Below are 23,538 nucleotides of genomic sequence, written 5' to 3' on the forward strand. Positions count from 1 at the left end.
TTAAATCATTTCACGGTATTTTATTTCTGTAATTCTACAATCACTAAAGAGGCCTTGCTATTAAAGTAATAACACTCTGTCTGGAGGATTTTATGTTCAGTAATGTGTCTACATTCAAAAGACAGACCTTGCTCTGATGACTCCTGAACTCAAACGTACTTTTTAGTTGATATCCCTTCTCCAGTATGGCTTTAAACAACACAACCTTCGAAAATTGCCACACTACAAAAGCACATACTGACAACATAATAACCTTCTTTTCACAAGGCGTGGCACCCAACGTTGTCTTGGTTCACATTCTACCGTATGGTTCGTTCTCTGATGCTGAGCTCCAAGTTTTGTTTTGGCCTAGATCTTAATCTTCGAGCATTTTTACGATCGTGTTCTGGTTTTCCCTTGGCCAACCTCCCCACTTGCACCCTTTCCTAGACTCCCTGTACCTTTTTCAAGCTAAAGTTCTCTCTCTACCTTTCCTTTATCTGCTGAAATCCAAGAAAGAGCCTAGAGTGAAATGAATACTTGCTCTTTGCCCCACCTGCTTAGCTGCTTGCAATCTGTCTTCAGCCTCTATAATTTGAATCTGCCTAAAGTTATCAGTGACATTCATCTTCATCTTACTGAAATATTTACATGGTTGATAACCCCTTCCCTTTGAGTTTGCTCCTCTTATCTGATTGGTTGTCTTCTGTCACCCTTAAGATGGAACCATGTCTCTCTGTTCTGTTAATGACTCTCATTTCTCTTTTACTCATCAAATAAAACCCAAACACATTTAGGAAGAGGCAGAGTTTTCACATTCTGGTCCTGGTCTTTCAGCTTTCTCTTCTATTACCGCATTGACAACACACTGCTCAAGACATGTCACCTGTGCTTTTTTCCATGGTTCCCTTTTAAATCTCTACCATCAAGGCCAAGCTTCAAGTTTTCCCTTCCATGAACCCTGCTCTAGTTCCCCCCAAGCTATAAACTATCTCCAACTCCATCAACCAGGTCCATGCTATCACCAGCTCTTCACTAGGTAAGCTTCGTAACTAGTAACTCTTGTTTCTTGTCTCCTAATTGTTTCCTCATACAATCGCTAGAATGATCTCTCCCACAATCTAAACCCCTGACCAGCCTATAAGATCTGGCCCATGCTAATGTTTGTAAAATGCTAAGCACTTTACATGGACTGATCCATTTAATCCGATCAATGATCCTATGAGCTACCTACTTTTTAATATCCTCATTGGCAGACGCTGTTGATGACCCACCAAATCCCTTTTTTCTTACAGGGCTGGTACACCCATATCCCAGCTGCTAAGGGCTGTCACCTCCACCTTATTTGGAGGATTGCTCTTGACTGAGAGGGACCTAGCCTCCCCGCTTCCCCTCCTCCCCGTGACAGGTTGTCGATGACTGCCTGATGTGAGAACACAATAGCCCAGCCTCTCACCTCAGGGCAGGGCAATCTCTGTGGTCTAATTCATAATGCAGAGTGTCCTGTAGGGTCAGGCTGAAACTTCTGTTTTCTTCACTCCATTACAGATTCTCATAAGAGCACTCCCTCAATAATCACTTGCCCAAGAATCCTCATATCATCCTCATCCACAAGGGAACAAATCTTTTATCTTCTATTTTTTTTTAAATTTTATTTATTTGAGAGAGAGAGAGGATGAGAGATAGACAGCACGAGAGGGAAGAGGGTCAGAGGGAGAAGCAGACTCCCCGCCGAGCAGGGAGCCCGATGCGGGACTCGATCCCGGGACTCCAGGATCATGACCTGAGCCGAAGGCAGTCGCTTAACCCACTGAGCCACCCAGGCGCCCCACAAGGGAACAAATCTAAGACACATGTTACATATGAGAAAACTTGGTTGGCCTGAGGCCAAATAGCAAATGAGAAAGCTGAAATTTAAAGACAATCCTGTACTCTTTCCTACCATAAGGGCCATTTCTCCAACCTCCTCCTCCCTGGTCACCCTCTCCTCACTCATCCCCTTCAGCTAAATTAATTCCTGCCTCAGGGCCTTTGTACTTCATATTTTCTCTGTCTAGAATGTTTCCTTATCTCATTGTGGCTTGCTTCCTCATTTCTTTCAAAATGTTTCAAATATTACCTCTTCCAAGAGGTCTTTCCTTACCCTAACCATCCTAAGATAGCAGCACTATTTCCAACTCTGTTTTTGTTCTATTTATAGCATTTAATATCCGAGATTGTATTATGCATAATTGATGTTTTTTGTCACTCGCACTAAAATGCGAGTGAGGGCAGGAATGTTGTCTGGCCTATTTTCTGCTGTATCTCCAGTGCTGGCATGGCACAGAGCAAGAGCTCAGTAACAATTTGTTGTTGCATGAGTGGAATGAGTTCTCTTTTCACAGAACTCTGACAGAGCTTTGTAGAAATCTTCTTGCCTGTTAGTCTAGAATTATTAGTTACTTAATGCTTATTTATTTTTTCTGCAAGCTTGAATGCTCTTAGAAGACAGAAATTATGTTTTAGTAATTTGGGGGTACACAGGAGGCGTTCAAACAATGACACTACCTCTAAAACTCCAAACAGTAATTTCATATTAATTATAGTAAATCCAGAAGCATGGAAAAATACATCGCATTTAATTTATAAAGTATTCCTGTGCATGTTACAAGAGATTAAATACAATTAGATACTTACTGTTTCATATTTTTAAAACAATGCCATTTTCAAAATATAAAAAATAGACCTATTTTCAAAGAACCATTTAAATATGGCTTTGAAAACCACAATGTTTTATTTACAACAAATAGATGGAAGTGCAACAGCATTCATAAAGGTTTATGATAAATAGAAATATTATTCTGGCATCCTTTTGGGGCAGGCTTTTATAGATATTTACAATGGCTTAAAGCAGTAAAATCAATAATGGCCATCAATGTAATTTGTATTTAAACCTGAATATGAACAACCGATGGAGATAATTCATTATTTGGGATCTGAACCCATATATCTGATAGCTGAAGTAGGAAGTTAGTTTCTTATTTTCACACTTTCTCAAAAAACACATTCCAATCATTCCAGTATCTGTATGAGGTGATCTACTAGTCATCTACAGCCAATTAGTGATTTATAGCCAAATATGCTAAGTTAGGGCTGACAAAGCTAGATCCTAATTCAGATTTTATAAGTTTAAGAGAAACTAAGTACCTATGTCAAAAAATATAATAACTGGATCCACAATTACGTTTTAAATTATGGAAGAGCCACTGGAGAAAAAAATTAATGACAATATGACAACAAATATCAGATATTTCTCAAATTAAGTATATAACTTCTCTAATTTCCCTAGTTAGCACATTCCAGTTGAATTAAAACTAAAGCACATTTACAGTATTTTTTTTTCTTACCAAAATTTCCCAATTCAAAAATGGTCTGGATTTAAGCAGTACTTTTCCCAGCAAATCCTTAAAGTTTAATTTGCCCTTGAAACAGCAATGATAATTCTTTTCAGAAGCCATTTTCTTTCTATTGCACAGAGACTGATTTTAAAGCCAATCCAGGCAAATGAATTCAGAAAAAGCACATTTATCTAATCCATTTAGCAAATGCTGTAATCAGCTTCTATGTGAACAGTGAAATACAGAAATTTGTGAAACTCTCCACTTGATGTCAGTTATACTATTGTGTTGATGGGAGCCATTTCTGGCAGAGGTAGCCAAGTCCCATACATATGGGGAAGGCAAAAAGCAGAAAAACATTGCAAAGTCTTAGCAGTTCTTTGACTTCTAATGATTACAGACCAATTTCCATTGTGAACCATGTTGCTGTGCAGTCTTCTTCCGAGGTTTACATCTCAAACACAAAGAAAGGAACAGTTGCTCCCTTAAGCAGATGTATTGGAATTATCTTCTTCTAGCTTACTTTTTTTTTTTCTCTAAGGTCAAGTAGAAAATGTGAGACATTCTCATATACCACAAAAGTGATACAGCAGGCTGGAGTCACTCTAATCAAATTGGGGGCAATTCCTTTGTAAAATCCACCGATGCCTTCTTTCCTTTAGAGGGAAAAATAGATATATGCTTAATTGCCTACATAGCTAACCTGACGATACAAAAGTTTAATTGGCACAGGGCATGGAATCAGCATTCAAGCCTCCCCGTGCTTTAAGTCCATGTTTTCGACATGCTGAAGTAATGTAGTTTACGAGCTATTTGTAGGGGCTTCCATTCCTTCTGTGACTGACTCAGGAAGAGAGGGCAGAGGCACTCCAAAACTGAAAAGTGCTATAATGACAACCATCTTTCAAATGTCTCTAAACATACAAGCACACAGGAGCATTAACTGATTAACTAATGTACGCATTAAAAGTCTTATAGCTTATATAAATGCAAGGTGACACTAAATCTAGCACATACAAAAACAAAACTTTATTTCCTTAATGCCTAGAATGGAAATATGGCCTTCGAACTTATCACTTGGGTTCTCAATAAATATTTACTGAACTGAACTCAATGTAAACATCCTAAATATTCTGCTCTGGCCTTTCAGAATTACAGAAAAATATGGGGATGTCTACCTATAACAGTTTATCCACAGGCTGAAGAGCGAGCATCTCTTCTATATATGGAGACAACTGTTTGCAAGTTATCGTGCAAGTAGCGGTTTAATTATATTAAACTAGGGTTTTTATGACTTCCTATATTCAATGCCATTCAATTATCTTATGACACCTAAATTTTGGTATATTAATTTGCTGAAGCACAGTTTTTTTTTTTTTTTTTTTGAAAGAGAGGTTGAGCAGGGGGGGGTGGGTGGAGAGAGGGGGGGGGGGGGGGGGAGGGAGGGAGAGAGAATTACAAGCAGGCTCCATGCCCAGTGTAGTGCCTGACACAGTGCTTGATCTCACAACCCTGAGATCACCACCTGAGCCAAAAATCAAGAGTCGGATGCTTAACCGACCGAGCCACCCAGGAGCCCTAATCTCATTTGATTTTTTTAACAACCTTGTCAGCCTAGATTTTCTGATTTTACAAATGAAGGAATCAAGCCTCAGAGATTAAGTCTGTGGGACTTAATAGTCCCACAAGGACAGGTAGTCAGTGGGAAACAGAAAAGCAGGGGCCACCAGCCATGTTTTCCCCACAGCAAAGTGGCCTTTGCTACCCAACTAACAGCAACCGGATACTTGGAGGCATGCAGGGCAGCTCCTGAAAGCTGTTTTGAGACGCCACATGCTCTCACCTCCATGTCTTTGTGATCACGTCCAGCACGCCCTTGTAAAACATGTGCTGGTCCTGAAGACGGGCTCTCACGACCTGATACGGGTACGTGGCTGCCACAGCAAATATTTTGGAGAGTGCTGCAACAGATATGTATTCTATCGTGCTCTAAAATGACAAAACAAAACATTTATTTTTCTTTAGACGGGATTCCTCTACAAATATAAAAGTTAACATTATATAGGAAAACGTTTAAATGGATCTGAGAGTGAAAAATATGGTTTCCCCATTTAACACAAGCTCTAGCAAATAAGGGGTTCTATTTTTAACATGTGTCATTTGCCTATAAAATATTTAACTGTAAATTAAATTAGTGGCAGCTGTCATCATAGCAATATTACCAAAGTAAACATAACAAAACTTCCATCTATTAAATGCTCATAAACGTAAATGATATCCTTTATTTTTATTTTTATTTTTTTTTAATAAAGAACCATCTTACCAACTGGGCTTCTGGTAATCTGTTGATGTGCTGGTTGTATTTCAACTTCAACAATTCATATGCCATAAATTGAAGGGCACCATGTGATGTTCCAAACAGCCCAGGAATAAATCCCTAAAAGGGAACAAGTAAACAAAACAAAAACTAAGCCGGTTCCCAAAGGACCACAGTTTCCAGGGACGGGAGTAAGGAATGGGTGACCTCGATGTGTGACTTAGAGAAATGGTTACTGTACAAAATTTTAGACAGGCCTTCTCACACCCACCAGTGTCATGGTGATGTACCTTATGGTAATCAGGATAAACAGATTAAAGCACAATTTCTGTTTATAAACTAGAACTTCGGTTTTCACTAAACTGTTTCTTGCCTGAGTCTGGCTTCTTTTCAGGACTGACCAGAGGTCACTCAGAACTCAGACAACAGAGTCAAGGGAAGTTACAATGGTCAGTTATTCAAGAAATACTGATAATTCATTACCTTATACAATCCACGCACACCTTCATACTTATATATTTTCAGAAGTGTATCAAACATTCCTTTATATTGTCGTTGTGAGGAGTTAACAACACCATTGTACTGTAACATAAGGCGAGTTTTTGTTACCCATAATGGGTTTGTAATGCAGAGGGTCATGGCTCCTAAAATCAAATTTAAATAAGATTACTCAGCATACAGGTACTTTGTCACTTACGACAATCCAGATTGAAAACAGTCCTTTAATATAAACAATGGGTTGCCCAGGGGTTGTACCTGAAACAGTGAGATACAGTATCTGAGGAAGTCTGAGGGTTAAAGGGTAGCCACAGTTTTTGGTGGTCATAAAAAGTTCCTCACTCGGTTAGTGGGAGGTAAATTAAAAGAGAAATGGAAATGTGAAACACTTTCCCTTTGAGGTGTAAGGACAGCAAAGATGTCCTGGCTCCTAAACAGTATGGTTTGGTGTAGAGAACAGATGGGAGTCCTAGGAAGCAGACTCTGATAAGATATAAATATTTGGGAGCAGGACAAAGTGTAACCCAGAGGGGTTGGATATTAGGGGAAAAGGATCAGGCAGCCAACATCTCAATAATTCCTACATGTGCCTATATATATATATCCACCCCAACTTTACCACAATCCTCCTCAAATCCAAAGTGGCTAATGCATCTCAAAACTTAAAGAACTACATGATAAATAGTATTTTACATTCTTTACAGAAAGTGACAATTTTGTACATGAAGAATTTCATCTGGTTAAGTTTCTCATTTGCTGAGTTTCCTAAGTAGTCTTTCATTCAACAAACATTTACTAAGTCCCATTGTGATTCAGGCCTGTGCTAGCAGCTAGCTATTCTAAACTGAGTAGATTTTTTAAGACAAGAGCTATCAGTAAACAAAGTGTCAAAGTATGAGTTGCAAAGATTTATGGGTCCTGTTCTGCTTTTCTCTTCAGAATATTACACATACATGAGACAATTAAACAAGGCTACTAAACTGTCTAATTTGAAAACCGAAATCATACTTTAATTGAAGAAAACACCATACCAAATCATCTTAAACTATCAGGAATTCATAACTTTTCTAAATTTTACTTCCTTTGTGATAACTAGAATTCTTGAAATCTGTCCAGATTAACTGATAAGAATAGCTGCTTTCTAAGAAATTCCATGTGATAACTGGTTACATAAGCATACTCAAACTCTATTGTTCAATGGGGGGAAAAAGCAAACAAAACAAAAAACAAAAGTGAAAATCAAGTTGGTAGTTGCTGTTTTAGATTTCACACACTGCCTTACCAGCTTCAGCAGCGGAGACGAGGTACTCTGTTGCCTCTAAACGTTCTGCTCTTCCTTCTGTCTTATATGATTTGATGGCATTGTAACTAAGAGAATTAAACATAAGCAGTTTGATAAATATTTGATAGGTGTCATAGAGCAGTAAAGTCTGTTTTAAAATGTGTGTAACTTAACAGCAGCACCCCAGAAGTCAATGCATGAGGCAACCAAGAATGGATTTGCTGGAAATGGTTTACTCTAAGAGTTTACCCATCCCGCCCCCGGAAATGTATACAGCTACCACTACATATGCAAAATATTTTAATCACATACTTAACCAATTAATAGTGACAACAGGAAAACTGGGAGGGGGGAGGGCCATAGCAGTGGTGCAGCAATGGGGCAGACAAGGCAGAAGGACAAAAGGGGGCCCCTAACAAAGAAGTGCTGAGCACCATGTTCAGGTACTGTGGTTGGCAATTCCGCCACCTAAAACACTCGGTGGGTCCTTCCTGGTGGATTAACAAGGACCACAGGCAGCACACAAGTAATCATAATAAAGACAACAGAGATGGTGTCACAAGAGCTAGAGAAACTAGGGCTGAGATCACAGAAGGCTTGTGTAGGAGGTGGCACTGGTGGGGCGTGGAGACAGGTACAGTTTCAATGGGGAAACAGGTGAGCATGGGCAAAGACTGTAATAAGGGCGGCCGGGGAAGACAGAGAAAACTGAGACACACTTGAGTGGCAGACTGACACTTGGGCTTTATCTGGCAGAAAACTGAGAGCCACTCAATGTTTCTCAGCAGAGGAGTCCGATCAGCCTCTTCTAACTCCAATTTCCATTTTCCTCTTGGAAGAAGAGTTCAGCTACATAAATCCTTCCAAACTTTACCAATACTATTCTAACATGAAACAAGTACACTTTTGAAAGAAATTCTCATCACATAAACCTTACATTCATACAGCATGTCCTTAGAAACTCTCTTTAGAGAACCTACACAACTTAAAATTCATAATAGAATCCATTTTATACCTATAGTTTCACCCATCTAAGTGTGTTTCAGAACCAAAAAGGAGAAAAATACATTTTTAAACAATACTAAGTTTGAATCTGTTTTGCATTCACTTAAAAAATATTTTAAGATTGTGGTTTGGGGGCACCTGGGTGGCTCAGTTGGTTAAGCTTCCAACTCTTGACTTTGGCTCAGGTCATGATCTCAGGGTGGTGAGATCGAGCCACACACCTGGCTGTGCACTGGGTGGGGAACCTGCTTAAGGTTCTCTCTCCCCCTCTGCTCCTCCCCACCGCCAAGATGACTGTGGTTTGGATACTGCCATAAAATTATGGCAGATAAAGTAAAATATACAACACAAAAGAGAAAAAGGCAGATAGACCAGGTCTTGATGTTCTCCTAAAAATGCCATCTATAAAACAAAGACAAGCCTCCCCATCCTGGATTCAGGTTCAAATATCAAAGGCAGCAAGCGCTCCTGCAATGCAGTGCTCTGTTCCCACGTTCTTGCACAGTCAGTAAGCTCGGTGTGCCTGTCACAGGCACCTTCTGCAGCTTCTTCACTGCTCACAGAATTGCAGCTATTTCACACGGTGACCATACCTGACAGGGGAAGGAGGAAGGAAATGAACGAGCTAGGAAGATGATGGAGCAGGTCAAATAGGTGGCAAGAAGGGATGGGCCTCAAGCTCTTTTAGCCGCGCATTGGCTTTTACTTTCTGTTCCCAGGAAGGGCTCCCATTATATGTGTTCTTATGAGAACCCCAAGACACGTCCTCTTCGGCTTTCCAACTTCCTTACGAATCAGGAGTACTTTGATAAGGCATCTTCCCGAATTCACCTCAGAGGTGGCTTCTCTAAGAGCGTTTCTCCAACTCATCCTTCATCTTCTTCCTATTTAGAACTTTCTTCCAGACCAAATGCCTCTGATAATAGCTGACAGAGGAGGAAAGTAATAAGCCTTTTGCTCTTTCTGACCTTTCCTATTCAGAGAAACTGATGAAATGACTCATCTTGGTTCATCAACTGAAATGTACAGATCACTGAAAACAAAAACTCCTTTTATTTAATACTGTAAAATCTCCCAGATTTACTCACAAGAAAAAGTAGAGTCCCCAGGATAAACCTGCACCCCACACATTTGGGGTTACTCCTTGGTAAAGTCCCCGTAGTCCATCAAGTTTCCAAATGGTAGTCAAGCAATGCACAATTCCTTTATATTTTGGTCTCAGTTCCAATCCATCACTCACTGCAGTAAAGGCACAAAATTAGGTGAGAGGAAAGTTCTAGCTCTGAATCACATATAAACACAGACATCACATAGTCATAGTACGGAGATAAATTCAGAAGAAAACCCTTTTTAGATAGAGAAAAATATTTCTATTTTTTGGAATTATTTACTCTTTATTAATTTCTCTTTAAAACATCTCATGCATATTGCTAGAATGTTCAACAACTTTCAGTTCTTACGGTCTCTGAACCTTAAAGCTTTTACACAGGCTATTCTGTCTGCCATGAACACTCTTCTCAGTCACCTAACTCCTTTACACAGCTAACTTTGATTCCTCTTTCAGGTCTGTTTAATAATTTCCTTTGGTGATCCTTTTCCTATCCCCTAGATGAGCTCAAGTTTCTTTGCACCCATGGCATACCATACTTTCCCTACCATAATAAAAACACTCTTCATTGCAATCATTATTGTTCAATTATTCTGGCTGCCCAGTAGGAAGATGCTCTGTGAGGGCAGAAACTACTACTTCTTCGATGCAATATTTCTACTCCTATCTTAGTGCTTTGTACACTGTAGGTGCTCAATATATATTTGCTCAATTATTATATCCTGAATATTGTTTCTTTTCCAGATCCACCGTCCATCCCTTTCTACCACGTTCTGCCTAGCAGCCTGACCTTGTGTTCTAGTTTCTAGTTGAGTTGGGCTAGTGGGGAGGCCTGACAAGAGATCAGAGGGATGCAAGAGAGTAGATGCAGGTATTTACTCTTTTACTTCCCTTCCTATGGGGTTGCCTTAGGCGGGCTGCACTTTTCTATTGCCAGTCACAGCTCCTCTCATGGTGGCCCTCCCTCAGTGACCTCCTTCCCCCTGACATTTGGCCCTTCAGGTGGCAACAGCCCAAACGGTTTCTAGCTCCAGAATACTGCAGTATTCCTTGTGGTTTTGCTATAATCTCCTATCTTTGTAAACAGTCCTGTTAAGCAACCACTCCCCTCCCATGCCCTGAATTATCTTATTTTGAATGTGCCTTCTGTTTCCTATGGGGAAATGGAATGAAAGAATGTCAAATTTATAATCTAGATTTTTTAAAGTTGGAATTTTACTACGTATAGTTTTGTATACTGCTTCTTTCTTCACTTGAGAGTATACTGTGAGAATTCCTCTTTGTTATTATAAACTTATTTGTAATTAAATAGACTATCAAAAGATTTTTTAAAATGGTATGATGGTCTTCCCTCTCATAGATATCCCATCATTTGTACAATCATTCCCCTAGTTGACATGTAAGTTTTTTTTTTTTTGCTATTATTAAGAGGTTTCTAGAGAATATTCTGTGCAACATTCAAATTCCTACATCCTTAGAATTAACTATTAGAATGGGAATTAATATGGGTCAAAGGTTTTAAGTACATACTGAATCTGCCTTCTAGTTTATACAAAATTACAGTCCGCTGGCCATATAAAAGCATGCCCAGTTCATTGTCCCCTTTGCCACTACTCCACCACATAACGCAGCCTGGCAAAGAATCACTGTTTGCCATTGCCAGGGAAAGGGAGAAAGTCAATTTCTTTCATCATTAACCTGACAATGTTACACCATGAAATGAGATTAAAGTACATGAGGCTTTGTCAGAAGACCTGGGTTTGATATCTAATTTCCCTAATTAGCTACATGATCTTAATCCTTCTGAGCTTTAGCATCCTCATTTATAAAACGGGGATAAATATGACCTACCTCACAGGTTGCTGACAAGTTTATACAAGATACCAAGTTTAAAAAAGCAAGTAATAGAGGGACTGGCTCTCAAGAAATATTTTGCTGTGTTTATTTCATAATCTTTCGGATAAGCATCAGAATTTGAATTTCACATCTCTTATTCTCCTGATAAATTTCTTTCCATTTTCCTTTCAATACTAAGCTCACAACACAGTTTCTCTCTTGAGGTAAAAAACAAAACCACAAAAACACCATCTGCTTTTCATGGGTATGAACCAATGATTTCTTTATTGTTTTGACGGGTCACTTGATTATAAAAGTAGAGTATTAAGTATCTCAGTAACAGGCAACAACATTCTATACCCTATACTTCCCTGATACTATAATCTTGTCTCCACTATATAGTTAGGATCAAATCTTTAAATCTGAAAAATATTCATTTGTACACCTATCAATTTAGAAAAAAACTGAAAAACTATTTATTGACTCCTTATTATTGCCAGGCAAAGGGGGAATCTAAACGTAAGTAGGACACAAACCCTGACCCTGAGGAAGACATAATCTTCAAGGCCAAACAGCAACAATCACGTTGCAAAGTTACAAGCACTGTGGTGAATGGAGTGCTATAGGATTACAGAAGAAACACACAAAAAATGTTTTGTACAGAAGGAAGGGGGGAGATGCAGTAGAGTGACAGGGAACGTGAGAGAAATGCTTGGGTGGAGCCTTGAAGATTGATCAGAAACTTGTCTTTGGGGAAAGGAGAGAAAGGTTTGTCTCTAGACAAGTGCACTAGCTGGTGTAGGTAACACGCAAGCATCCCAGGGCCTGGCATCGTCTGGGAGAACATGAGGGCTTTGGTGAAAAGTGTAAGTTGATGGAGAGAAGGGATGGTAGGAAATTAGGCTAGGGAGTAGGACAACGGTGTGATAGTATGAACTGCCCACTGCCCTGTGATTTGGTCCTCCACCCATTACTGCAAGTGCTCCAAAACCCCCGAAGTGAACTTTGGGAATCCTCTTTCTCACCAACCATTTAGCAGCACCTAAGACCGTCTGCCTCCTAAACACTCTTCTTTGGGCTATTTTTACACCACACTCTCCTGATTTTCCTCTTTCTTCGCTGGCCACTAAATTTCGTTTGCAGCCCCCTTCCACTCCAACACTTAATGTGTGACCCTGTGTCACTTACCTGATTACTCTGTGGTTATCTCATCCACAGAATGGGAAAGATAATAGAACCTAACTATAAAAACTACAAAGGGCTAAATGAATTAATACATATACAGCCCTTAAAAGCATGTGTGGCACACGGCAAGCATTGAGTATTAGTTTATTTAAGCTACAGGGTCTTGCAGTATTACCCTATACATACAAAACTGGACTGTATGCTATTCTTGTTACTTGATTTTACATTCTGGTTCCTCGATTAACTTATGGATTATTAGGCTTTCAGGTTATTTTAGAAACTATTTTTACACCTCATTCTTCGTTGGGGCTTGCATTCTCACTCTCATCAGTCTTTTTTTAAGTTTTATTTAAGTAATCTCTACATCCCACATGGGGCTTGAACTTACGACCCCAAGATCGAGTCGCACCCTCCTCCAACTGAGCCAGCCGGGCACACCTCTCTCTCATCATTCTTGGATGACTTAAAATTGTATCTTAAAGTTAGAAGGGTCCTCAACAATCACCTCATCCGACTGACCTTCCCCCTCAACGAAGAGTATCTTCTGCCTACTGTCATCTAGCCCTGAACCACTTCCAGGTATCACCAGTTTCATTTCTGAGCACCCCCACTCGGGGCAGGCCACAATCTGCTTACCTGTCATTTCCACTCAACCTCCACCTGGTCTTCAGATGAACTCATAAGATAAATCCCTTTCACACATGGCAGCTCTTCAAACACCCGTCTCTGCCCTCCACCCACCTGCAGCCAAACTAGTTCATCAGTCATTTCTCACAAGTGATTTCTAATCTTTCTACCACTCTGGACACTTCTGAGTTCCAATTTGCACCTGAACTCATTGAACTATTCCAGGTTTGGTTTAATGGGACATTCAAGACTAATACCCCTGTCACTAGGTAATTAAAATTTCATTACAAGGGTGTAAGTTTCATGAAGCATAAAAACTACAGCATTAATGCTGATGGCCAATCAACTATTTTGATTTCAGTTATTCATCTTCCTAAATTTTCCTCTTTTCTATCACCATTTCACAGCCACACTTTATCATTACAAAGTCCTGCTTTGATTCCTAGATCTTTAATTTTGTCCCCCCATCCAGGCTCAATCATCTTACATATTACCTTGGCCACACTGGTTTCCTGAGACGCTCCCCATTTCATCAAGGTTACCAATCTTCTCAGGTACCAAGAATTCCCTTTCTTCAGGCACAATCTGCTTCCTAGCACACTCTTAAACTCACCAAGCCAACACTATTCCTCAGTGATCATCCCAACTGTCACCTCTTCTCCTAGACAAAACATTGGAGACACCAAATCATACAGGCCTGTACCTGCAGCCAAATCCAAAATTCTTTTCTTCATGTTCAAGCCACCATATACTAGGGAGTCCTAGAGGTAGAATGGTGAGTGGTTAAGAGTCAAAGCATTCTAGAATTAGACTGCCTGGGTTCAAATCCCACATCTATGCCGTTATAAACTTGAGACTTGAGCAAGTTGGTCAACTTCTATTATTTTCATTTCTATAATGAAGATAATACATTCACAGGGTTGTTCAGGGTAGTAAATGAGATAGATAATGCATGTAAAACTCTTAGTTCATTGCCTTGCTCTTAGTAAATGCTCAGTGTTACTTGTCATCATAATTTTTATCTGTGCATGTGTCACAAACTCCATGGAGACTATATGCCTTTCTGGGTTTTCTTTTAGGAAGTATACTGCGTAATTTTCACTGATTTTCCTCTGTAGAATGGCTTCTTGACTCCTTTCCAGCTGTCAAAATATCAGTCCTTCTGTGGGGAACCTCAAGATCTAACGGAATCTTACAGATACAGCTACATATGGCCGTCAGCAATCTATAATTCTCCTGATAGTCTGTCTCTACTCATATTTTGATATTTGGATTTTGCCCTCGATTTTATGTTGTCTTAGAATTATCTTTTATGTGACTAACACTCAAGCCTACAATTAGACCGTAAATCCCTTGAGGATAAGAACTTTGTTTAGGTACGTCTGTATCCTATACAGCAGTCTACAAATATTAAGAAAACAATATATTTTAGGCGGATAGAATCATTCTGACTCTTGAAGATGAACCACTTCTGCAGATCTAATTCTCAAGGCAGAACTTGTAGTAGTAAGAAAACCAAATGCCAGAAAATAGTTTCCCAGTAAAGTTATCAAGACCTTCTTTGAAACTATCTTTTCCGGAATTCACTGTTGAGTTTAACTTCTAAGGTGCTTTGTAAATTTCACTTAACTCCCTGCACTTAATTCAATAAACGTCAATTTAAAAAAATAGCATTTGGATGGTAGCTATCTATTCCTTCATAGGACTTTGTACCACACTATAAACACCAAAAAACAAGCCTTCAAGAGAATCCTATCCCAAACCTATTCCCAGCCACCCGCTGAGGATTACGCGGTAGCCCAAGCACTTTTTCCTCAGCTCAGCTGCCAAACATGTGGCTACCGTAAGATTTCAAAGTACCTCCAGAGGTTGGTGAATGATTAGCACATGCGAGGGCTAAACCCTAAAATGTGCCAATCCCTTTCTCACTTTTCAAATACGGCGTTGAGTCCCCCATCCTACGCCAATTTGAACTTTTCTCAGACTTTTCTATCCCTGTTCTCCATTCCTTAGACTTGGGGAACTGGGACGAGGGCGGCCCGATCCCTTTCCTAGGCTCCCGTTCCTCAACTAGTTCCAGGTGAGGCCGGATAAGCAGCATTTGCTTCAACGCTCGCCTTGTAGTATGCAAGGGGCAGGGGAGAGCAAGGCCTCCTTTTGCTTCTTTATCACCCAGTTCGGGTACCAGCGAGGAGAAGGAGCCCAGGGTACGAGTGGGCTCTTACCGGCGAAGCGGATCTTCACGAGGTCCAGCGGGTGCAGCGCGAGGTTGGACAGGACCCCGCCGCTCACGCCCGCCACCAGGTTCTCGTACCGGACGTGGCGGAATATCGTGCTCCACGCCGACGACCCTGACGCCGACTGGCCCTGGGCCGTCATAGTCCCAGGGCCCGCTGATACCACGCCCAGGGACGCGGAGGTGGTAGGAGATGCAGTGGCCGCCACCGTGGCGACCGTCGCCGCCCAGGAGCAAAAACCGCGGGGGGGCGAGCCCACTTCCGGGACCAGCGCTAGGACGCGGTAACTAAGCGGAGAGACCCCAGCGCAGAGCCAGCGTGAGAGGCGCGAGGTAGTACGTCACGCCAGCAGAGAGCGCGAAGGAGGCGGGGCGCCGGCCTCTGCCAAGTCCCCGCCCTTCCCTCCCCGCCCCGCCCCCAGCTGCGGGCGTTTCGGGCCGAGGGAAACGGAACCGACAGCACTGCTAAGAACCACCTCGGCCAACCTCGGTCAGCAGAACTACGGAGCGCTGCAGGGTCCTGCTGAGGCAGCTGGCTTCCACACAGTGGAAGTCACATGACAGGAAGTAGTATTGAAGCGGAAGTAGCATGTGGCTGAGGAGGCGGGGGTAACCCGAACGCGGAGGAAAGGCTTAGGGGGACTGGGACAACTAGCCGCCAAAATGAAGGTGAAGATGCTGAGCCGGAACCCGGACAACTATGTCCGCGAAACCAAGCTGGACTTACAAAGAGGTGAGACAAGTTATTAGGGAGTCTGCCCGCCTAGAGTCTGGCCTCAGCTTCCACGGAGCAAAGCGGGGGGCACACTGGCGCTCCAGTCTGGTTCTTTCCCTGTTCCTTTTGCCGAGGCAGACTTTGTACAGATAAGGACGTTGCGGGACTGGGTAGCAGGTAACTTCTCTTCAAGGCCGTTTTTGAAGAGCTTTTTCTAGTGGTAAGGGGGAAAGTTGGTCATACCTGGAATGCTTCCGCCTTCCCCTTTCCAGCTGCTGCTCTCTGATTTTTCTCAGATTCCAGTTGTTGAGAAGTGGAACGTGAAAGCCAAACTCGGGAATTCAAGGATTTGACAGGCTTCTTTAAACCTCTCGAACTTTTGGCCACTTTACTTCTTAAAGTTACGTCCTTCTAAATGTGGAAGGAGACAAAGGTGAAACGTAAAGCCATCGATTTTCTAAACCCTTGTGCAGAAGTCTGATGGGGAAAATGGCTAAAATGAAATTAATAAGTCTTACTTATTGGTCTTATTATTCTTATTTATTCGTCTGTTCTCCCATTTAGCATCCTGATTGCTTATCATTTATAGATCATAATATCTAAATGACGAGGGACTACCCATGTCTGAAAAGAGAATAACAAAGGCCTTAAGGCAGGAATAAAGATAAAGCATAAGAGAAGGGCCATGTCTTCGGAGTTTGAGTAAGGGGGATAAGCCATAGAAGATGAGGCTCGGATGATATTTCAGTATTTTGACTGAGTAGTAGAGATTATCCACATATATATGAGTAATGCTGAGAAGTAAATATGTGGTCTCTGTTCACAAGATGTTTACAGGTTAGGTAACAAGATAGTAATGTTTCTAAAATGCAAATTAGTTTATGTCATTTGGACCTGACATCATCCCTGCTCCTTGAACCTCTGGTCCCATCTTCCTCTCTAATTTCACTTAGTTACTTTCCTTGCAAGTAGCTTACATTTACCCTTGGAGATCTGAGTGCATTTCAGACATTTCTCTTTCAGGTGTCCTGTGCACACACCCTTACTCAGTTTAGCTCCTTCCTCTGAACAATAATCTTTGCATACTTATTCCCTGGAGTTGCCTCCCCCCCAGCCCATTTAAAGCACCCTTCCTCTGTGCTTTGATCACATTTTTGTACTAACATCAGAGTGTGTATCACATTGTCTCATGAATATTTTGGTTATTAGTCCTTCCCATCAGACTGAGCTTGCATAGAAGGGAAGAATCTTATTTGTTTCTATATCCACTGTGTCTAGACAACACCTGGCACATAGTGGTTGCTTTATAAATGTCTGAAGGAAGGAATGAGTGAGTGACTGGCTGGTCATAGACTCTCCATGTTAGGAGATTATTAGTCATCTGATGTTATTGAGTGTCTTATTTTCTATATCTTCCTATTTCTTTATAGTTTCTGATGGAAGTGGGTTTTTTTTTTTTTAAGATTTTATGTATTTATTTGAAAGAGAGCAAGCACGAGAGGGGGAGGGCAGAGGGAGAAGGAGAAGCAGACTCCCTGCTGAGCAGGGAGCCTGTCCCAGAGCTCAGTCCCAGGACCCTGAGATCATGACCTGAGCTGAAGGCAGATGTTTAGCTGACTGAGCCACCCAGGCACCTTTGATGGAAGTTTTAATAGCAAAATGGAAAAATAGAAGTTTAGGAGCTCTGTAAAACGTAAATCGAGGAAGACATTTGTTACCCCCCTTTTTAAAAATTTATTTATTTATTTATTTGAGAGAGAGAAAGAATCTCAAGCCGACTCCCCTCTGAGTGGAGAGCCCACCGCAGGCCTCAATCCCAGGACCCCAAGATCATGACCTGAACCGAAATCAGTAGTCAGCTGCTTAACCAAATAAGCCACCCAGGCGCCCCATTTGTTACCTTTTTTTATTCGTTCATTCTTGTTTAGGTGTTATTTCCTTGTAAATTTTGATTGAATGTTGGCTATAGTACCATTAATAGGGAGTTAGAGATTCAAAGACAGCAAGGTGAAGATGTGGGGTAAGAAAATGCATTTCCTTCACAGATCTGTACTTCTGAAACAAATAACGCAACATATTTTAAGAAAAAAGAAAAAGAAGAAGATAACAGGAGAGGAAGAAAAGGGGAGTATGTCAGAGGGGGAGACGAACCATGAGAGATGATGGACTCTGAAAAACAAACTGAGGGTTCTAGAGGGGAGGAGGGTGGGGGGATGGGTTAGCCTGGTGATGGGTATTGAGGAGGGCACGTTCTGCATGGAGCACTGGGTGTTATGAACAAACAATGAATCATGGAACACTGCACCAAAAACTAATGATGTAATATATGGTGATTAACATAACAATAAAAATTAAAGTAAAAAAAAAGAAAATGCATTTCCTTTTAAACATTAAGGGTTTTTTAGACATGTGTGCTTAGAAATATTTCCTAAGCCCAACTGTTAACTGAGACAACATGTTTGGGAGCATAGCATAATAGTTAGTAGAACATGGGTTCTGAAACCAGACTGCTTTGGTTTGAATCCTGGCTTTATCGCTTCATAGGCACGTTACCTCTCCGTGCCTCAATTTCCCAGCTATAAAATGGGAAACAGTAATAGAACTTACCCCATAGGGTGCTGTGGAGATTAAATGAGTTAATATACAGTATTTGGAACAGTGCCTGGGACATGGTAAACTTTTTTAAATAAGTAAACAAATGTGTGAAATGCTCAATAAAAAGTAACTGTAATCATAATCACAACAGTGTATGCCTGTCAGTATAGTGACTAGCGCTGGAGATTAAGTGTTCCCTGCCTCAAAAGGAGCTTAGAGTTCGGTTGAGTAAACATTTGTCATATATTTGTTTTGTACCAAGCACTGTGCTAGGCATAAGTAGTAAAGTGAAGAAAGTGGTGAAATCCCTGCCCATGAAAGCTTTACAATCCATTTAAAGAATGTAGTCAGACATATAAAAGGAAAAGCTGAGGTTATATGTAGGGTCTGTTGTTTTGCAAGATGTATGCATTCCATGATTTTCCGGTAGTTTTGGAAAGGTTTCTGCGTAAAATGTCATCTGCTTTTGTATTTTTCACAGTGCTAGGCATAGAACAGTGTTCCTAACAAAGGCTTATTGAGTAACAAATTGAATAATTAGCTGAAGAAGACCACAGGAAATATTAAAAGCTAATTATTTTATTAAGAGGAGACATTTTTATTTCAGTTCCAAGAAACTATGATCCTACCTTACATCCTTTTGAGGTCCCACGAGAATACGTAAGAGCTTTAAATGCTACCAAACTGGAACGGGTATTTGCAAAACCATTCCTTGCTTCTCTGGATGGTCACCGAGATGGAGTCAATTGCTTGGCAAAGCATCCAAAGAGCCTGGCTACTGTCCTGTCTGGGGCATGTGATGGAGAGGCAAGTGTCATTCTAAACATTGCTATTTTAAACTAAAAATAGTTGTGTGGCAAATGTTCTTTAGTTTTGCGTTACTGTGGATTTTAATTGATTTGATTTCATTTTTCTATGTCCTGTTTTCTATTCTCAAGAATGAATTCTGTTTGAATTACAGACTACAGTAGTTTCTCATCTAAGCCTCAGAAATTAGAAACATAGCAGCTGAAGGCTCAATTGAGCTGAAGGCTCAAGCATGTTTACAGTAGTAAAAGTATTGGTGAAGTTTTTTTTTTTTTTTTTTTCCCACAGAGGATGTTATTAATGATTCAACACTTATTTCCACTCTGGCAAGAAAAAGCTTTGAAACACTTTAAACTAGTATCAACAGAGTACTTAACAGATTGAATTTTTTGCTTGTTGATACACTATCCATATGCACCGCAGTATTTTAAACTAGAGGATTTTGTTTTTAGCAGTCTGGTAGAATGAGTCATAGCCCTTTCAGTGTGAATTTATTTTTCTTGGAACGTAGTACTACTCCTGCGCCTGAACGTTTTATGTTTATAGTTCACTAAAATTTCCTGGTATGCTTTACCATAGGTTAGAATTTGGAACTTGACTAAACGAAAATGTATCCGTACAATACAAGCACATGAAGGTTTTGTACGAGGAATATGTACTCGCTTTTGTGGGACTTCTTTTTTTACTGTAAGTATAATGCAATTAAGTCATTAACTCTTTAAAACATGTGTAAGACTGAGCTAATATTTTCTGAATTCATTTATTTGTTCCGAGTTTTTGAGTTTCACAACCCAAAATCACTTCTTAAAGTCTTGAAAAGTCCTGGTTTTCTTTATATATACTCCAGCCTTCTTCATAGTTCTTGATTTTTTTAAATAAATAATTACCTCAACGTGTTATTGAATTAATATTCTGTAGAACACTGAGAAGTGGGATTAATGCAAGGCAAGGCTAGAAAGGTTATTTACTCTGGAAGATTTTCAGTGCTGGAGATGAGTAATTTGTACTTTGTCAGATAGTAGTAAATTTTTGAAGTATTTGTGTGTGTGGTAAGGTATACAGAATGTACAATTTACCATTCTAATAATTTTTAAGTGTACATTTCAGTGGCATTAAGCACATTCATATTATTGTGTGACTGTCACCACTTTTTCATCTCCCCAACTGAAACTCATGTCCATTAAACGAATACTCCTTATTCCCCTCTGCCCCCAACCCTTTGTAACCACTGTTTCACTTTCTTTTTCTATGCAGCTGCCATGTTGTAGCTGGTGTCAGAATTTCTTTCCTTTTTATGGTTGAATCATACTCTAATTGTACATACATATGTTTTGTTTATCCGTTCGTCCATCAGTGGACATTTGTCTCCACTTTTCTGCTTTTATGAATAATGCTGCCATAAACATTGGTGTGCAAATATCTGTTCAAGTTCATTGAAAGTTTTGTAACAGGAATGAAAGAATCTAAGCTGTGCTTTGGGGTAATTAATTTGACAGCAGTAATTGATCAGTTTGGAGGCTGTTTTAATAATCTGGGTAAGCAGTAATGAATCTGTGCTAGGGAGGGAAAACCGTGGAAAGTAGTTATTAGGTTTAGAAACATTTTGGAGGTGTGACAGGCGTGGCAACTGGGGGATGTATAGGAAGATTCCTTTTCCTTCCAGAAATGGGCAAGTCAAGAGTGTCAAATTTTAGGGGAGAGAGGGAATGGGAAGGATATGGTATGATGAACTGGAGTACAGTGGGCTATCTGAGTGAAGAGGTCTATCAGACCCTTACAGATATAGGTCTGGAGTTGAGGAAGGAAGTCAGAACTAAACTTGGTATCATCAGTACAGGAATAATAATTGAAGCCATGATATGGCATCACTGGGGGAAAGCGACAGGGAAAATGTAGAATTCCAGAAATGTCAAAGAAATAGCCTTGGGGAGTACCTGCTCCTAGGAAGTAGGAAAACTCTGGGAGTAGCCAGAGTTAGAAGAGCCTGTAAATGAGCTTAATGTCCCAGGAGGAAAGGATCATTGGTTGTGTGAACTCCTGGAAAGGATGATGAGGATGAAGACTGAAAGAAATATTTTAGGAATATAGACCTGTGAAAAATAGAAAGTTAAAGGTCCTGTGATTCTAATCTTTCAGTTTTACCACTGTTGGCAGTTTGGTGTCTATCCTTTCATATGTTTTGACTTATATATATAGCAGTTTGTGTATACGTACACACTAATCAACCATGTAAATCTTGGGTAGCATGCTGGGTGCCAAGGTAGATTGAAAAGGAATAGCAAAGGGAAGAGATGACTTCTGGGAAACCTTTAAATATTTGAAAGATTGTCGTGTGGAAGAAGAAATGGACTTTTCTGTATAGCAGCATTAGGAATAGTTGTTAATGTTAAAAGATTTGGTTTCGGTGTAGGGACAGACTTACTTGCTGTCAAAAACCGAAATAGGCTACTTGGTAGGGAATTCAGATATTTTTCACTAAAGGGGTTTAAACAAGCTTCATGACCCTGTATACAGTATGTTGTAGAAGGAATTGGGTGGGAAGTTGGAGCAGACTGACTATAACTGCACTTCCAGTTGGTTATTCTTTTGGATATATTGATTAGTTTAATATCCCAGCCAGAGGATTTCCTGGCTAGTTTGTTGTTGTTGTTTTTTTTTAATGCTTAAAATGAATAAAGGCTGAAAAATATTTCGTATTAACTATTCACTTCCTTTCTTCAGGTAAGACATGTGAAAACTACTTGTTGGCCAAATTTTAGCACTTAATGTTTCAAAAAATGTTCAATATACAATGTTGCAAAATAACATCTGTATCTCAATTTGTGGCACCAACAGGTCTTTCTTCAGTTTACTCAGCCTTGAGATAAGATATTCTGGCCAGGCATATATTGCTTGGCTCCTCATTTCTACAAAATGTTAATGCTTTCTCAGGATTGATGGGTCTGCTAAGGCTTATACTCAACATATAGAGTAGCTTAGTCGATTACAAGGGAATTCAGTCTTGGGCTTGCAGATAACTATCAGAAGCTTGATCGAAAAAAGCAGTCTTTAGGGTAGTCTTTCATAAATGCTAAAATTCCAGTGGGTCAAGCCAGATTAGCGAAGACCTCAGTACCTAAATTACATCTTACTAGCTGCCAGTAATGGGTTTCCAAAATTCAGTTTTTGTTATGATGCCAATAGCTCAGGTTCAGGTTGTTATTAAGATATAGCCCTATTGGGCGTCCGGGTGGCTCAGTGGTTAAGTGACTGCCTTTGACTCAGGTCATGATCCTGGAGTCCTGGGATCGAGTCCCACATTGGGCTCCCTGCTCGGCGGGGAGTCTGCTTTTCCCTTTGACCATTTCCCCTCTCATGCTCTCTCTCTCTCTCTCTCTCTCTGTCTCTCTCAAATAAATAAAATCTTTAAAATAAAAGATATAGCCTTATTAAATACTTTCTGTCTATTATAAGGATGTTTTTAAGGATTCTGTTAGCATCCCCAACAAAAGAAATTCCTGTCTGCCCTTAGTACTAAAACTTCTTTCCTAATTACTTACCTGTTCTAATATCATGGGCACTATGAATTGTTTTGCAGAAAGTGTTTCCCTTTTTGAATTTGCTGTGGGAACTAAATTTACACTCCTCTCCTAGATAAATATATATCTTTGTTAATATTTTTATTTAGAAAGTAGATGTAGATTGTATATAATTTAATGTAAACTAGAAAGTTAACATACCCTGTATTTCTACTTTCAGGTAAAACTAGTGGTTTGGTATATATATACAATTGTTCGTACCCCATATATGATTATTTTATGTTTTTAACCCTAAACTAAGTTATATTGTGCATTCTGTTTTGCAGCTTATTTCACCTAATATCTTGAATGTATCTGCCACATGCCCAAGTCTAAGTTACCATTGTTTGTTACCTTACCTTGCCTTGATTTGGGCTCAAGTGCCAACAGTCCTACCCACCATGGCTTTTTCAC

At 40.1% G+C, this 23,538-nt stretch overlaps 2 protein-coding genes across 3 annotated transcripts in view; one reads left to right on the forward strand and one right to left on the reverse strand.

The window, feature by feature from the left end:
- Positions 1-15,861, reverse strand: SLC25A32 (solute carrier family 25 member 32). The gene is made up of 7 exons (XM_025870948.2): positions 15,440-15,861; positions 9,547-9,697; positions 7,454-7,539; positions 6,157-6,317; positions 5,680-5,793; positions 5,200-5,345; positions 1-4,012 (listed from the first exon to the last, which is right to left on the reverse strand). The coding sequence occupies exons 1-7, from the start codon at positions 15,591-15,593 to the stop codon at positions 3,871-3,873; spliced, it is 954 nt and encodes a 317-aa protein (XP_025726733.1). The 5' UTR covers positions 15,594-15,861; the 3' UTR covers positions 1-3,870.
- Positions 15,862-15,900: 39 nt separating this feature from the next.
- DCAF13 (DDB1 and CUL4 associated factor 13) overlaps positions 15,901-23,538 on the forward strand; it is a 29,473-nt gene continuing 21,835 nt past the window's right edge. The window contains exons 1-3 of one of the 2 annotated variants that reach the window (XM_025870945.2): positions 15,901-16,183; positions 19,368-19,567; positions 20,147-20,254. In XM_025870945.2, the coding sequence (XP_025726730.1) occupies positions 16,114-16,183; positions 19,368-19,567; positions 20,147-20,254 (378 nt within the window). In that variant the 5' untranslated portion in view covers positions 15,901-16,113. The remainder of the gene's footprint in view (positions 16,184-19,367; positions 19,568-20,146; positions 20,255-23,538) is intronic. The other variant, XM_073893067.1, reaches the window with a different exon arrangement.

This window comes from Callorhinus ursinus, unplaced genomic scaffold (assembly GCF_003265705.2).
Source record: "Callorhinus ursinus isolate GAN/ISIS: 27379988/994484 unplaced genomic scaffold, GSC_fseal_2.0 scaffold5, whole genome shotgun sequence".
NCBI classification, from domain to species: domain Eukaryota; kingdom Metazoa; phylum Chordata; class Mammalia; order Carnivora; family Otariidae; genus Callorhinus; species Callorhinus ursinus.